This window comes from Solanum lycopersicum, chromosome 3 (assembly GCF_036512215.1).
Source record: "Solanum lycopersicum chromosome 3, SLM_r2.1".
Taxonomy (NCBI): domain Eukaryota; kingdom Viridiplantae; phylum Streptophyta; class Magnoliopsida; order Solanales; family Solanaceae; genus Solanum; species Solanum lycopersicum.
Window position 1 is genome coordinate 7599874 of NC_090802.1, and position 18538 is coordinate 7618411.

The window sequence follows — 18538 nt, forward strand, 5'->3', positions numbered from 1 at the left end:
CTTCTTGTATAGCCATTGCATAGGCTTGATTTACACTTGGAACAGATGGGCTCAACAAAATAGAACTCCTCACTTGAGCATAACTCTCATTCAAACCTACCAAAAACTGCAATAACCTTTGTTGTTTAACAAGTTCAGCATGTAAACTAGATTCAACACAATCACAAGATGGATAGGGAACCATTACATCCATCTCATCCCATAGATCTCTCATTTTGGAATAATAGGTTGTTACCGAATCAGTGCCTTGTGACAAAATACTAATCTCTTTCCATAGGTGAAAAATCCTTGTCAAATTGGATTTATCAAACCTTTCCTTGAAGTCGTTCCAGATCTTCTTTGAACTAGAAGCATATATTATGCTAGTCATCAACTCTGGTGCAACTGCTGCACTTATCCAAGATAACACAACTGCATCACATCTTTCCCATCTAACTGCCAGATCTCCCTTGTACGAGCTTTTAACACATGTGCCATCAACAAATCCAAGTTTATTTTTGACTAGTAGTGCTAATCGCATATATCTGCTCCACACACCATAATTCTCTGGTCCTGTGAGCTTCATTGGAATCAAGGCAACACCAGGTATGTCTGATGCTTGAAAATGAAGTGGATGGTTGTGATTCGACTGGGGATTGTCTTCTACCTCTGTACTCTCTGATTCCACCATTGTTGCAGCTTCAACAATTACCAAAATTACAGATTCAAAACCTTGAGAAATCCTTTGATCAATGCTCTGATACCATATTAAAATTTGTGAACTCACACACACACAGAAACACAGAGGAACAGAAGAAGAAGAAGAAGAAAGAAAGAAACGTAGAGATAGTTTTGCAGGGAGAATATGTAAGTAATCTGTCTTCCTTTTTCTTATTGATTCATCTTGTTTACATCTATGTTGTATTATTTATATATATAGAGAATCAAAACTAACTACTCAACTAACTATAACTAACACTAACAGAAAAATGGAAAGCATAACAGAAAAATGGAAAATGTGTGACAACCATGTGATTCTAACTAACACATGTGACTCCAACTAATATTTGAACTAACCAACCATAAAACTACACATCATCATATCTATATTTCAATAGATTTGCCTTGAAATATCATTTATGTTTCATTTAAGATCAAAATATCAGTTAAATATCACCATTTTTCTCAAAATATGCTTGACACTTCAAAATGTTCACTCTCTTCTAGTTGGCATGACATGTCATTTAAGTTTTTTTTTTAATAATAGACTAGTTTAATTCATTAAACTCACTTAACTAAAATTATGATCATATTTTAAAAAAAAATAAATAAATAAATTAGTTTATTTAGAACTATTTTCCATACAAACTTTTTATTATAATTAAACTTTTTATTTTTTTATGTTATGAAGAATAAGTTTTTAAAATGTACTATAATATCATCAATTTTGAATACTTATAACATACATTCAAAATAAAAATATTGATATACAAATCACTCATGAATGTTAACTTACATCAATTAATCATAAATTGAATCAATAATATTAAAGGTCAATTAACTATTAGAATAATATAAAATGTGTATTTTGAAATTCATGCTTACAATATATTTTTTCTAAAAAAAAGGAAGTGAATAATATTACATTTTTAGTCCAAAAAAAACAACATTAAATACCTTAAAAGTCTCCTTCTATTCTTGTTGATATGTCAAGTCATTAAATCATCTTAAAAAATAATAGACCTATGTAATTCATCAAACTTATGTTTCTACAAAACAAATATATAAATTACACGAGAATTTATGAAAATTATATAAAAAAACATCTAATTCTTTTATATATTTTTACCAAACAAAATTTAATAGAAAACCTCTATGTGCAATTATTACCTGGTTATTTTCAAAATTCTTAAGTAAATTATTCAAAAATGTTAATCATTCTTTCATAAAAGTATACAAATAAATTTGTAAGGTTTACAAAAGAAGTTGGTAAGAAAAAGAAAATTATTTATTTAACTTTGTTTTAATTTAATTTTTCTTTTTTTTCTTATCTATATTATATTATATTTTAACTTCTCATACAATTAAACACCAATATATATTCTTATCTCATCTCTAATTCATGAAATACAAGTATTAATTAATTGAATACTCTATACATATTATATAAGATTAATATACTGATAACTAAAGATCAAAATTTTATTTTCTAATATAAATATTATTAATTTTTTATTTTATTTTTATTTTTAAAAACATATTGTAAGAATATATGGATTTCAAAGCACCTAATTATGATTTTACATTCAGATGTTTATCAATATTTCCTAAAGAAACATTTGTTAGAATGAGAGATTTGAGAGGATAAAAACCTCCATTAGAGAAGAGAACACATAGCTCAAAAATGAGAGAAGAAGAAAAAGACTGTGTATTAACTTGTTCCCTTCAATGGTAGTTCACACACTGTATTTATACAGCTGAGTAAGAAAATATTTAAATCTTACTAATTTGAAATAACAGTAACACGATTGACAGCTGTGTATAACAAACTCTAACAAACTCAATGTAATTAACATGTCATGCACACTAATTTAAAATACTTAATCGCAATAACCCCCCCCCCCCTCAAGTTGGAAGAGAAGTCATCGAAGCCAACTTGGCTAAGAGAGTAGAATTTTTAACACCAGTGAGAGCATTGGTAAGAATATCAGTTAATTAAGCAGTAGTGGCAATGTGGCGCAAAGTAATGAGCCCCTCTTGCAATTTAGTCCTTACAAAGTGGCAATCCACCTCAAAATGCTTCATATGTTCATGCAATACCAGATTCCTTACAATATGAATAGCTGCCTGGCTATCACAATACACCAAGAATGGTCCAGTTTGAGGTACACTCAGTTCTGAAAATAACATTTGCAACCAAGTTAATTCACCTATAATCTTTCTGAAGGATCGGTACTCTGCTTTGGCCGAGGAAACGAAAATTGTTTCTTGTTTCTTAGACTTCCAGCTAACAGGGCTATCATCCAATAATACAATACAACCACTAACCGACCTCCTTGAGTCAAGACATGCACCCAGTCAGAATCACAATAAGCCTGAACCCCAAAATCTGCAGATGAGGACATAAAAACACCTAAAGTGGGATCCTTCTTGAGATATCTAAGCATGTGGAAGGCAGCGTGTAGATGAGGTTCCCTAGGATCCTGCATGTATTGACTAAGAAGTTGTACACCATAAGTAAGATCAAGTCTAGTGTTTTTAAGAAAATTCAACTTGCCAACTAGCTTTCTATAATAAGTAAGATCAGCGATGGCTTTCCCTTCATGTGATCGAAGTTTGACATTTGGATCAAGGGGAGAAGACAAGGGGGTCATGTGATCACATTTGAATTACTTAAGAAGGTCAAACACAAATTTACTTTGAGATATTAAAATTCCATCATCTTTGTACAGAACTTCCAGATCCAAGAAGTAAAGTAGCTTCCAAGATATTTGATTTTAAACTTATTGTCAAGAAACCTTTTGAGCTCATTAATTTCAGCAATGTTTTTTTCCTTTCAGCAACATGTCATCAACATAAACACCTAGAAAAATAGTAGATGTACCTCTTTTCCTACAAAACAAAGAGTAATCATGGAAAGAATGAACATAACCTCTTGTGTGAAGTGTTGCAGTCAGTTTTTCATACCACTGTCTACTAGCCTGTTTTAAGTCATACAGTGACTTGTTGATTCTACAAACTACATTTTTGTGAGGATTGACTAGACCTTGTGGTACATTTATATATACTTCCTCATGAAGATTGCCATGACAAAATGCATTGTCAACATCAAGCTGATATATATCCCACTGTTTCTTTGCAGCAGTGGCAATGAGTGCCCACACAGTCATCATCTTGACAACAGATGAAAAAGTCTCTATATAGTCTAACATATACCTTTCTATACTCCCATATGCCTTATATTTAACTTTGTAAATCCACCTACATCCAATAGCCTTTTTGTCAATTGGTAGAGTAGTGAGAGTCCAAGTGTTGTTATCATGTAAGGCAGTAAATTCTTGTGTCATAGCTCTTTGCCATGCAGGATCCATGGATGCTTCCTCAAATGAGTTAGGTTCACAATTATGAGAGACATTCATCACAAAAGACTGACTGTCACGAACAACATGTGAGACATGACTCTTAAGGGAAAACAGGGTTGTGAGGGATGAAGAAGTTGGTGCGGTTGATGTAGCTGGAGAAGAAATTGTGTGCACATAATCAGACAAATATGTAGGAACTTTGTGTGCTCTTTGTGATTTTCTAAGAGGAATGGAGAATGTGTCAATAGGTAAAATATGTGGAATTAAAGTGGAAGGAACAGGTTGAGATGATGTGGTGGAAGGAAAAGGTTAAGATGATGTGATGTCAACAGCAGGTGCATTAACAAGAATATCATCAGCATGTATTTGGTCCTGGTCATTTTGTGGAGAGGGAGAAGAACCACAAGTATCATTATATGACAAAGGATAATCATTAAGAAACGTAGAATGAAAAGGGAAAGATGTAAACTGGGCAGTATATTTGGTCATGGCAAAACGAAAAATGATTTTCTGAAAAATAATATCCCTTGATACATGGATTTTCTGAGTGGACGAATTTAATAACTTTGTAACCCTTTGTGGCAGAAAGATATCCAACAAATACATGTGGCATGGCCTTTGGTTAAAATTTGATTCGATGGGTTTTTTGAATGGTGGGGTAACATAGACAACCAAAACTCTTGAGGTGTGAGTAAAAAGGTTTGCGTTGATATAAAATCTCATAAGGACACTTATTGTGGAAAGGGGAAGAGGGAAGTCTATTGATGAGATATGTGGAGGTAAGTATACACTTACCCCAATATTTTACTGGAAGTGTGGATTGAAAAATGAGAGCTCTTGCTATTTCAAGTATGTATTTATGTTTTTTTTCTACTATTCCATTTTGTTGGGATGTATATGAACAAGATTTTTTATAATTCCCTTGTTCTGGAAAAACATAATGGACTCATTATTAGTAAACTCCAACCCATTATCTGATCTAATTGTTTTAATGGTGGTTTTGAATTGATTCTCAACCATGAGGATAAAGGCTTTGAAGATATGTAAAGAATTACTTTTACTGCTTAGAAGATGTGTCCAAGTTGATTTGCTGAAATCATCAACCAAGGTGATAAAATACTTGAAATTGTCATGAGTTGGTGTTTGGTAAGGGCCCCAAAGGTCAACATGCAGTAATTCGAAAATGATGGTACTGCTGTTAGACTTAGGTGGAAATGGTAATCTAGATTGTTTGGCCATTGGACATATAGGGCAAAAGAAAGGTTGTTTTGGTGAAAAATTCACAGGTATAAAGGATATGCCTTTCATTTTCACAAAGGGTACATGACCAAGTCCGTAATGCCACAATAAATTTGTACTATCAGTAGGAAAAGAATTGAAGGAATTGTCTAACACATTTTCTTTATTGTTACAAAAGAAGAGTTCAGTACATTTGAATGAGAAGAACATGAATGAGAAACATATTGACAATGTATTTTATTACTAGGTAAAGGAAAACCTGAAGTAGAGTGTTGTTGTGCACTGAAGCTGATCTTTTGTAGACAGTCTGAGCAAAGGAAGTATAGATCATCATGAACTTTACCAATTTTCAGATGCCTCTTCAGTGAAGGGGCCTGTAGTATACAAGAATTGTTAAAAAAGGAAATAGTTCATTTGAGGTGATCTACTAGAGAATTTATGGAGATGAGGTTGTATTTGAAAGAAGGAGCATAAAGTACTCCGGATAAAGTGATCTTGGAAGTAAGATTTACAATACCCAACTCTGTAACTTTGACTCTATATTCATTTGGTAAGCTAAATAACATAGGATATGGGAGAGTGATTACATTTACAAGATGGTTTTTATTAAAAGTCATATGGTGAGAAACTCCTGAGTCTAATATTAATAAGTCAGTCTTTGTTTTGAAACATTCACATGAGAGTTTAATAACATCATGAGAGAAATAACAAGCAAAGATACCTGCAAAGTTACATGATACATCATTCTAATCCGCCACAGTGTTGGTACCTTGGAACTGGTCTGACATTTGAGCAACCTGATCATATTGTTCCTTGGTGATGCTGATGTTTTGACCTCCCTGTGCATCAAATTGAGAGCCTGATTCCCCTTTCTGATAGACAGCAGTCCCATCATAGGTGAATCTCACAGAATTAGCTGTTACACCCTTTCCCTTAGTGTTGTGCCTGTGATTTCGATAATAGCATCACAAGGTTCATGTTGTGTGGCAAGAAAAACAATTCAACATTTTGTAGTCCTTCAATACTTCTATTATGGACTGGACAATTATCTACCATAAGCAAAACTCGTCTACCAAGCATTTTTTGGTCAAGCCAACGAATATATTTATCAAAAGCACATTTGTCATCCATGCTCTTTTGTTTGCACGATAGTAACAATTCAATAAATATGATACATAAATTAGTAAGATAAAATGTTTTGAACAATTAAATAATATTTTTATAAAATAATAAAATTTTATGATCCCACCTATATTAATTTATAGAGGTTTTAAAGTATAATAATATAATATCTTAACTTTTTATAATAAAAAAATATTTATTTAAATATATTTTTATCATACTGTATAATTTACCTCATCTCCCTAGCCACCCCCCAAAGAAAAAAAACTTACTACTATTATATTAAAAACACCACTCCATCATGAATAAAATTACTTTCAAATAGTTAAATAAAATATGATAATTTTGAGACATATGCTAAAACCATAAAGACCAATGATAAGTGAAAAAGTTTAATTTTGCTACGTATTCTTAAAAAAAATGTTACTTACTAAATCATCACCTTCACAGTGTTACCAAATATTAAAGATGCAATACTATAACTTGTTATTTGAGTTACTCTTGATCTTCTTATTTCTATAGATAAAAATATTTATTAAGTATCATTCACTTATTCAAAAATTATGAGGTCAATAATGTTAACTAAAGCTTGCAACACATTATTTGTGTAAGATATATAAAGCGAGCCTCGAGCGTTGGGGGTACGTGTACAATTAGACGCTTAGATATAAGTCTTACATAACTAAGCCCAACACTTGAGTTTGGGGCATTGTTGCTAGAGCCCCACCCTAGTACAAACCCCGAGATGAGTCCCAACTGAGTCTTTTAAAACACTGATGCAGCAGTGCAACTAATTTTCAATAGTTCTAATAAAAAATATTGACTTGACTTATTTTTGAATTAATTAATAATAAAAAATGTTCTAGCTCGTAGTTTAGAGACGTTACTACAAGCATTAGTAACAATAGTCTACATAACATAGTTGATCCCGCTCTTAAAAAGAATATGCAATTATTTTGAGTTCAAGTCTTAAATAATATCCAAAAAGTCATGGATAGCGTCGACTTGGATGGCCAATTGTGTACTCTTCTTGTTGTTTACTATTCAAACTTTTTTATATGCTTATTTTTTTTCAAGAAAATAATGAGCAAATCATTATTCAAATTGTCTACGCTCAGCTTCTTATTTGAAGATACTAATGAAAAGAAATTTGTGGGTAAGTAGTAGGGTACTCTTAACTATTTCGTCCGTTTCAATTTATTTGATTTGACAAAAAAAATAATGGCAAACTTGTTTATATGCTTATTTTTTCAAGAAAATAATTAGCAAAACATAATCCAAAATTGTCTATACTCAGCTTCTTGTTTCAAGATAATAATGAAAAGAAATCTGTGTTTGTAGTAGGGTACTCTTAACTATTTCATCTATTTCAATTTATTTGATTTGACCAAAAAAAATGAATGGCCCATGCAGGTCTCGAACCTGCGACCTTCGCGTTATTAGCACGACGCTCTAACCAACTGAGCTAATGGGCCTTAATGTTTAATATGTGTGGTGTTTTGGTTTTGTAAGTAAAACAATCTTAGTTGTGTGATTTTTGAGTTAAAATTTAAAATTGAGCGACTTTTGATAAAAGAATCCATAATTGAGTGATTTTCTGAGAAAATAGTTCATAAATAAATAATTTTTGAGTTAAAAAATGAAATTTAAATAATTTTCTCTGAAAAAAGTTATAACTAAAATATTACCTCTTCAAAAGAATTGATCTTTTACTTTTTGATGTTGCCCGTGGGGCACAACCAAACAAGAAAGAAAATAACACTTTGGTTGGATCATTCTTTCATAATGTATTGTTTGTATTGTACTTTATTGTACTGTATTGTATGGTAGATACAATGTTTGGCTAGACTGTATTATTTGTCGTTGTTTAATAAAATTTTAATTGTTTGGTTTGATCGTATCGTATTGTATTGTAATTTATAAATTAACTAAAATATGCTAATTATTCTAGGATAGGAGGTTTAACTAGATTTAAATAATTAAGATAAAGGGTAAAATAGTATTTTGAAATATTATGTAAATATATAATTGAAAAAAGAAATTAAGTAAAAATGGGAACACACCAAATTGGTTGTTTCATAAAATAGGGATTTTTATTGTTACGTAACATAAAATAGGGATTTTTATTGTTACGTAACAATGAAATTTAGTAATACAATACAATACATTTTTAAGTAACAATCAAAACAAACATTATAGGCATAGTAACGATACAATACAATGTAATAAATAACAATGATCCAAACATAGTGTAAAAACACTAAAGATCAACATTTATTCATTTTTATATTCTAATGTCACAATAACAAAAAAAGAAAAACTAATAAAGTTTTTCAACTCTTCGTTAGCATTTTAGCCTCGTGAAATTGAACAATAATTAGTCAAACATTTTGCTACAAACACCATATTTGCTTAAAACAAATAAATTGAAGTGCTATAATGCCAAAAATAACCAATTTTTTTTTCCTTTTTTCAGTACTTCTCTTCAATAAAAGATTCTTTCCCTAGCTATTGATGCCTGCAAATCGAATAACAATATTGTTAGTCACAAAAGTAATTTCCAAAAATGTTACTTTTAATTCGTTTTTTTAATCTGTTTCAAATGAAAATGTATGGTCTTTCTTTTTTTGATAATTTATCTTAACTTTTTGCATAGCATGATTTAAACTCACAAGATTCCAAAAAAAAAATCTTTTTTTCTTAAATTTCATGTCATGTTCTAAATCAGACAAATAAACTGAAACGAAGAGATTTTGTACCTGTTTTTTCCAATCAGTAAAACTTGTTATGATGGAAAGTAGAAGAGATTGAAGTACATTTCCCACATTGAGTCCAATCCAAAGTCCCTTCCCTTGTAAATGAAATAAGAAACCACATACTATTGCTGTTGGAATTCCAGCCAAATAAAATGACCCAAGATTTACATATGCTCCCAAATGTTGCCATCCACTTCCTCTTGCAACTCCTGTCGTATGATTTCACGTATGATCATTCAATTTTATTTAAGATAACAAGTTACTTATAAAATTATCTTTTGTCATATAAAAATAACTGAATTATACATATGTCACTTGTCATATTAGCACTTTGTCACTCCATACCTTTTTTTCATATGAAAAAGCACTATAGTATGGCAAGTGGTGAGAAAGAGAAAACAGACTTAAAATCATGATCTCAAAAATCACATATTTAAATATTTGATATAAAATCATAGTTTTATATATGTTACACATTTAAACATAAGATTAATATAAGCTTAGTCACCGATCATTTGATAAGACATATGGAATTGATTTCTCAGATTGTCACTGAATAACAAAAGTAAAAATAACTTTTAAAAAAATGATAACTATTAATTGAGCGACGAAATCGAGAATATAACATACCAGAAAGTACCCCTTGTATGCAGTCAGATACCATCAAGATGCATAGAAAAGGAGCCATTTCACTTATATAATCAACAACTTCCTTTTCATTACTAAATGCATATCCAACAATATGACGGCAACAATAAAATAGAGTCCCAGAAATTATTGCATCTGCCATTGAAATCGTAAGTGCAGCCCTAACTGCCATTTTAGCTGCCTCATCATTTCCTGCTCCTAGTTCATTAGACACCCTCGTGCTACAAGGAAAAATAGCAGTGATAGAGTCAGAAATTTAACGAAGAATATGTAAATTCTTTTGCTATAAACTTATAAAATGAAATAAACGCTATATTTAATCTTTCTATACTACATAATTTTCGGCGAGTAGTTTGTGTTGGACCACCCTTCGCCTAAGGTAGCTCTGCCCATGAGGAAAAGCTTATAATATACTAGTGAATTTTTTTTATCATGTTAAAATCAAAATTTTCATCGAAAGAATCAAGATAGGTTACTTTTTTAATGTTAATTTATGTAATGTGATTTGATTAAACACGAAATTTGGGGAAAACTTTTAAAATATATATTTGTGTGTTATAAATTATCTCATAAAAGATAAAATTGATATTTCAAAGTTAAATTTATAGATTTAAAAGTAAAAAGATATATATCGCAATAATTGATAATTTTAAAATATTAAAAGAATTATGTAAATAAAATTTATTTAACTCTGACAATTTAAAAAGTATCATATATATTGAAACAAATATGAATAATAGTATATAAAAATCAGCAGAGGGATCCAAACCTTGCTCCAGCACCAAGGGAAAATGGTAAGAAGTAATGAGTGGAAGCAATAAGTAGGCTGTAAAAATAAAAAAATAAAAAGTCACTCACATATCATAAAATACATAATTAGTAATTAATTTATGTTTAATTATAAAATAATGAAAGATAAGAAAATGAATTAGTTTTAATAATTACCATATGGAAAGCACAGAAGTCTCAAGCTGAGGATTTGGCAACACACCAGCTAGCAATATCACTATCTCAAACGTCCACCATTCAAGACTGCAACAATCATAACCATTACGGCTTATCAAATGAACGGGTTGGGATTAAAATAAATTGAAAAATAATTGGGCTAGTTTATTATCCGTCATCCATAGTACGTCATGAGCATTGGGTTAAGAATAAATAAATTCTAGAAAATATAAAATAAATAATAACTCATATCTTCAATATGAGAATATACATCACATTAATGTGAATAAAGAATCTTAAAATAGATGGGAATTGATAATTAAATTAGATTCAATTGCAGATTCTTTTAAAATAGATTAAGACTTCAATAAGCTGAGATTGACTCAAATCAAATTATCTTAAGCTCAATTCACAAAATTTTAGGCAAATTAGGCTATTATATTTATATAAAAGTAAACAATTATATATTTATGATTATATCATTAAAAAGAGTTAATAAACTTTATAAAATAACAATTATTAAAACTTAAGATCGCTATTTGATTTTGACATTAAAACAGTATCGAGTAATCTATTATATAGAGAGAGGAAATTGACAGAAGATTCTTTTGGTTCACCAAAATTGACCTTTCACTAACTCTCCTTGCAAAGGTCTAAGGTTAGAGTGTTCAGCATCACACATTTATCAAAAATAATTTTACGCCTTTGGACCATAAAAAAGAGTTGAGCCCACGTATGAAAAGTCTATTGAGATATAAATATGACAGTTATTGGGTCCCTGTGAATTAAGTGTATAACAATCTTAAATTACTATAGAATAAAAATTAAATACACAATTCAATATTTATAGAAATTTAGTGTAACCAACCGACTAAAAACTCAATTGACTAAATAAAAGTTTAACCGTTTAATTAGTTACTTGTTTAAATATTAAAGTAGATGATCATACAATGTAACAACAATTTAACAAGTCAATTCATCCACTTGCCTATCAAGAAGTAAAGCAAGCAAGGATTCGCTAGGCGTATATACTTTCTCTGTGTGTTTGTCTTAGTTTGACTCAATATAAAGAGAATGTTGAACCTTGGCATCATAAACTAAAGATGTGCGTAGTGTACTAAAACATCATTTGCATTTTGTGATTTTAAATGAAAATACAACAAATAAATCGAAAAACGAGTAAGAAGAAAACTTACCAAACCATGCAAGCAGAAGGAATAGCCAAAGGGAAGAACTCTCTTATGCTAGCAAGAACTTCTTCTTTTGAGAAATAAAGTCTAGTCTTTTCACATGATTTAGAATACTTCACATATAATCCAAGAATCAACAAATTGAACCAATATGATAAACCAATTGCAAATGCAGCTCCAACACTTCCAAAATCCAAGGTGAACACACATAACCAACAAATTGGGACATGAAAACATAGTGTTGCAATAGAGCTAACAACCATAGGGAGAATCAAGCTTTGAGTTTGCAAGTAACGTGTGACCGCTTGCAAAATCGCGAAAGGGAAGAGTGAAATTAATAGCCAGATTGAATATTTTCCTGCTTCTCTAGAAATCAAAGGATCTTGATGCATGAAAATAAGAATTTTGTCCATAAATAACCATAGTATAGATATTGGTATGCAAACTAAAAGGAGAGATATGATAGCTCCAGTAGTGTAAATGCCTAATTTCTTGTATTGTTTAGCTCCATATGCTTGTCCACAAAGTGTTTCTAAGCCACTAGCCATTCCTACCTGCATGGCAACATTAAAGCGGATTCAGGATTTGAAATTTATACAACAATCTCACGGTAATATTCACAGTCACATATTTATAAATATTCAATGGATTTCCTAATACATATATACAAAGTTTGAACGAGAAATTAGCTTAGTCTAATTTATCAGGGAAAATTAAGGATTTTGGTAAAGATGTTCAAGATTTTGGTAATTTTTGACCTATGTACAAATTATAGTTTAATATATTCAATAAAATTTCTTGATGAAAGATATATTTAACTGGCTACCCTTCATTCTATATACCTCTACATTTTTCATAAAATGTAATAATAGCCAATCTAGATAGTCCATTATTTCTTCTTTTCTAGTGAAATCCTATTAAAAATGATTTTCTTTTTTTGGTTGTGTTATTATAAACCTGACTTTTTTACATGCTCAAGTGATAATTGAAGAAATATTTAATTCTTCTCTTTCTAGTGTAGTAGTCTTTTGTTGTACTACTTTTGTGCTTCGCCCAATAGCACACTCCTAGGGAAGCGGGCTTTACCAGTAGTATCCTCCTGGATTAATCAAATAGCTTCTTTCCCTATCTTCAAAAAACATCTTTTCATGCTTCTGACATGTGAAAAAAGAGCAACGAATAACTAATCCAACATAATACAACTAAGAAAAATGTCAAATTTTGGATGAATTCAAACAAAAAACTAGCAAAAATGGTTAATTAATCCACTACATCAAACAAGGTAAGTGAAAACTAGGATACTTACAAGGAGACTAAATCCAGTAACATTGGTGAGAGAGGTAGCAACAGAAGCACCAGAGAGTGAAAGTTCACTTAAATGACCAAGCATCATCATTGACAAAACTCTTATTAGGTGTTGTGTAACATTGACCACTATCATTGGTATGGCTATGTAACACACCTTTTTCATTGCCTCTAACAAGGAACCCCATGTTGTAATTGTCTTCAAACTTTCCCTCTTTTCTGGCAATAGAAGACCTTCTTCCATAGCTAAAATTACTCTCTCTTGACTTTTAACTTAGCTTTGGTATATATGTGAACGAGATTTGATCTTTTCGTTCATATTTGACTTGATATATTTAAGAAACAACATGTATAGAGAGTGGTATTCATTTTTAGGGACAAAACTATATATATATTATATACATCTGAGATTTGACCTTTTGCTTATGTTTACTTGTTCACATAGACTTGATACATCTATCAAGAAGAGAAATGTGAATAAAATGGTATGTGAGATTTGATTATTCATTTTTATTGATTTGATATATTTAAGAAATAACATGTGTATTGAACGATGTTTATTTTTTGGGCAAAAACTTTAATATATATATGTATGTATGTGTGTGCACGCACACATTTTTAGATTTGATATTTCGTTTATGTTTACTTATATATATCTGACTTGATACACCACACCTATTAAGAAGCAAGACTTAATAAAGTATTATTTATTTTTAACCCCAAAACTTTAATGTATATAGAAACACTTAAAATTTGATCTTTTATTTATATATACTTATTCATGTTTAACTTGACACATATGTTAAAAGTCAATATGATAATTTCCTCAACTGTTTACTTTTAATTTTAGTATGTTTTCAAAATGAATATTTTTTTCTTCTTCTTATGACTATTATTACTATTTATATGATATATTTAAAATCACATTATTAGATATATTTAAATACTTATTATGTATTTTTAGTTTTAGACAAATCATAAATTGTAGACATATGGAATCTATAATTATCTTTTAACAATCACTTACCCTACATCTATACCATCCCTCTTAGTCTTTTTCTATGTTCTTACTTGGGGTTGTTGTTAGACTTTTCGTTTACGTTACTAAGTTATTATCAAATTAATATATTTTTGAGGTTTAAATAAAAAATAAGTGTCAATAACATATGAAATGTCTTTTTTTTATTTCATGTTTAAGCTATTAAGAGAATGTATTGTATATCTAAATTATTACTTATTAGTTTGAAAAATACACTGATATGTGTAATGCATTCTCTCCTTTGTTTGCTTATTTTTTAAAACTCTGTCAGAAAATATTTTTTAAAAATTCAGATGCCACTCCTTCCCTCACTCCTTAAAAAGAATTGATACTATTTTTATAAAAAAATAAAATTACCCCACCCCGTCTAACCCTTAGCTCATAATTTGTTTTTATTTTTTTATATATATTTTTCTCGTTTTGTATTAAATGTGTACATATTTTTGGTAAAGTATATCTTTTCTACTTGTACTGAATATAACAGAAATAAAAATTTTAGTTTTAAAAAGGTTTTGGGATGGGGTAGATTTTTAAGAGTGTTAATTTTATGGAAAAATTTCATATATGGCAAACTTATTAGATTAAATAATATTATATGGGTATAATTTACCTAATTACTTTATATGGGTATAGTTTAGTTATTTTAGGTATCTTTAATTTTGTATATAATGTTTTTTTTTATTTATACAATTATATTTTAAAAAGTGATTTGTAACTGAAGCTTTAAATATGCTAACAATAAATTTAGATAATGCCACAATTTTAGGGAAACGTCCCTTTTTTTAAGCTAAACGTTCAAATTCAAAAAAAAATTGTATATATATATGAACTTACCTTTTTTGTATATTTATATCTGTACATGAATATATTAGTTAAACGTTACATTATATACAAGTTTCTAAATGACTTTTTATATACTCCAATAATATATAAAGTTAATATATACTAACTTCAATAATTTGTATATAACTACTACAATATACAAATTATAATCGCATATGATATTTTCTCATCTATATAACTAAATCCAATTACTTTGTGTACATATGTATATAAAAAAAAATAATGAGCCTTTCATATACAATTCCCTACTACCAGCTATTAAAACAGAAATGTACATATCAATTTTTGTATATGTATATAAACTTAATATATACTAACTTCAATAATTTGTATATAACTAATAGAATATACAAATTCTAATCATATATAAAAAAAATTCATCTGTATAACTAAGTCCAATTACTTTTTTGTATATATATACAAAAAATAAAAATAACATAAATATGCAATATACTATATACAATTACTAAACATGCAATTATACTATATACAATACTTAAGTAATTATTTTTGTATATTGACATCTAATTAACCAAAAAATTGTATCTAACTTTGTGTTTTAATACGGTACCTCATGAATATTATGTTCTTCAGATTCGACAACTTCAGAAGCATTTTCCTCTGATTCAATGTTTACAGCTTTCCTCTTTCTTCTTCCTTGTACTATTTTAATGCCTCTAGCTTTGGCATTGTTAATAGCTTGTTGAACTGCCGTAGGGTCGTTTTTTTCCTTTGATCTAAGCTCTTCCATTGTTTGTTCTTGTATAACTTGATTTGATTTTCCCAATGACCCTACATCAAACCCAAAATCTTGAGTTAACCCCATTGAAAACGATGGTAAAATGTTAACAACATTGACATGCAAAGGAATCCCTCTGGTAATCCTCAAAGATGAAGATGATTCATTCATTGTGTGACCAATTTTAGATCTATCAAGAACAAAAAATCGATTATTTCATCAAAATATATGGAAAAAAATAAACAGAACACATATACAAATTTTGAATAAGTAAAAAAAAAAGAGGTAAACAACTAAAATTAAGGAGTACTTACGAAGTTGACTTCAACTTCGGGAGGGAGTAATCTAATTTTGGACAACAATTTGAATTTCAAACCGGATAGCTGAAGTATTAAATGTAGGAGAAAAATTTGGAATGTGAAAAGGAGAGAGAAAATTGTTTTGTGTATAATTATATACAAAATTAGAAAATAATGTTTTTATACCATTGGTTATATAATAGGTTGTGGACTCCATTAAATATAGCAAATAAAAATAAAATATAATTATATAAGGTAAATAAATTAAACTATACCCCTATAATATAATTAGCTATGAATGTTTGCCATCCCATGTAATTTTCTCTTTATACCTAAATTATCACTTATTAGTTTGAGAAACACAATAACATGTGCAATGTATTTTCTCTTTTATTCGCAAAAGGTCTTGTCACGACCCAAAACCGGGCCGTGACTGGCACCCACACTTACCCTCCTATGTGAGCGAACCAACCAATCTAAACCTTAACATTTCAATGTAATATCATCATAAAATAATGCGGAAGACTTAAACTCATTAATAAAAACCAATTCAATAACTATTATTTCCCAAAATCTGGAAGTCATCATCACAAGAACATCTATGATCAAATTACTAAATCTAAGAGTTTCTAAGAAGCTAAAAATACATAAAAGCTAGTCCATGCCGGAACTTCAAGGCATCAAGACATGAAGAGGAAGATCCAGTCCAAGCTAGAAGCATTAGCTCACCCTGATATCCGGAGTAATGAAGACTGGCTAGAGTTACTGTTGAGTCGAAGATGACGACACGTTTGCTGCACTCCACAAAGAAACAAGAAGAAAACATAAAAGTAGGGGGTCAGTACAAACACAAGTACTGAGTAGGTATCATCGGCCAACTCAAAATAGAAAACAATATATATTAAGCAATATCATAAAATCAACTAATATCCTTAGCATGCAGCATTTACAATTACCATAACCCTTGGTCATACACCAAGCACATCGATGAGGACTCACGCCTCCTCATCATACTCATTTGGGAATTAGGTTCATTAGATTGAATATATTAACATCTTTCAAGATTCATTATCTTTATTCCCCTCGTGTCGGTACGTGACACTCCGCTCCTCAATATACTATCCTGGTGTCGGAACGTGACACTCCGATCCTCATTTTATCCTGGTGTCGGAACGTGACACTTCGATCCTCATATACTATCCTGGTACCGGAACGTGGCACCCGATCCATATACTATCCTGGTGTCGAAACGTGACACTCCGATCCTCATATACTATCCTGGTACCGGAACGTAACACCCGATTCATATACTATCCTGGTACCAGAACGTGGCACCCGATCCATATACTATCCTGGTGTCAGAACGTGACACTCCGATCCTCATATACTATCCTGGTACCGAAACGTGGCACCCGATCCCCTAATCTCACTACTTTCGTTCATCAAGCAAGCCTTCTTTTATACCAAGGCATCATCATTAACAAAGTAGATTAGGGCTTCTTTTTCAGGATTCAATAGCTTCATCATGCTTATTTTATCACAATTACATAATCACATTCATGCAAGCAGACAATTAAGCATATAGAAGGGTTTACAATACTACCCATACATATCATTCGCTATTAACAGTTTACTACGAATAGTATAAAAACCATAACCTACCTCCACCGAAGACTAGTGATTAAGCAAGCAAATTCCCAAAGAATTGTTCTTCTTTCTTCCTCGTTCGATTCTCCCTCTCTCTCTTGTTCTTTCTATTTTCTTTATTCAAAACCCTCTTTCTTTTACCCTAATTAGTATATAATTAAGAAGAAAAGATGGCAATAATAACCCACTAATTAACTTAAGGTTACCTCTTTTAACCCCCAAGTAATTATACTTATTAACATTAACCCTCTAACTTTATAATTAAAGTAGGAATAGTCCAAAACGTCTCTTAAAACGTATAAAGAAATCCGACCCAGAATGGGATTTCGCAGTCTGTGACGGCCCGTCGCGCCTGCGACGGTCCGTCCTGCTGCCCGTCACAGAGTTCAGAGACTCAATTTCTCTTAAGAGTCTGTGACGGTCCGTCCTGCCATTCCGTTACGAAGTTCAGAGAGTCGATTTTCAGTACCCAATTTTCGATTTTCTAAGTGTTTTGAAACGAGACCCTGCGACGGTCCGTCGTGCCCATGACGGTCCGTCGTGGGGTCCGTCGCCTCAGCCTGTTTTTCCAGAAATAAAATCTGCTGTTCAAAACGACTAAACAGGTCGTTACAATAGATACCAATTTACCCATCGTTCGTCCCCGAACGATCACAAGAAGGAAAACAAGGGCGAAAAAGAGTACCTGAGTCTGTAAATAGGTGT

The 18538-nt window shown here is 30.6% G+C and overlaps 1 protein-coding gene and 1 non-coding gene across 2 annotated transcripts; both read right to left on the minus strand.

The window, feature by feature from the left end:
• Positions 1 to 7823: 7823 nt before the first annotated feature.
• Positions 7824 to 7897, minus strand: TRNAI-AAU (transfer RNA isoleucine (anticodon AAU)). Its single transcript has one exon. It is a non-coding gene; the product is annotated as a tRNA-Ile (tRNA).
• A 748-nt stretch (positions 7898 to 8645) lies between these two features.
• LOC101261991 (protein DETOXIFICATION 14-like) lies at positions 8646 to 13821 on the minus strand. The gene is made up of 7 exons (XM_004234530.5): positions 13268 to 13821; positions 11968 to 12515; positions 10772 to 10858; positions 10596 to 10652; positions 9809 to 10047; positions 9182 to 9387; positions 8646 to 8940 (listed from the first exon to the last, which is right to left on the minus strand). Exons 1-7 carry the CDS (start codon positions 13508 to 13510, stop codon positions 8908 to 8910), a joined length of 1413 nt encoding a protein of 470 aa, XP_004234578.1. The 5' UTR covers positions 13511 to 13821; the 3' UTR covers positions 8646 to 8907.
• Between the last annotated feature and the right edge of the window lie 4717 nt (positions 13822 to 18538).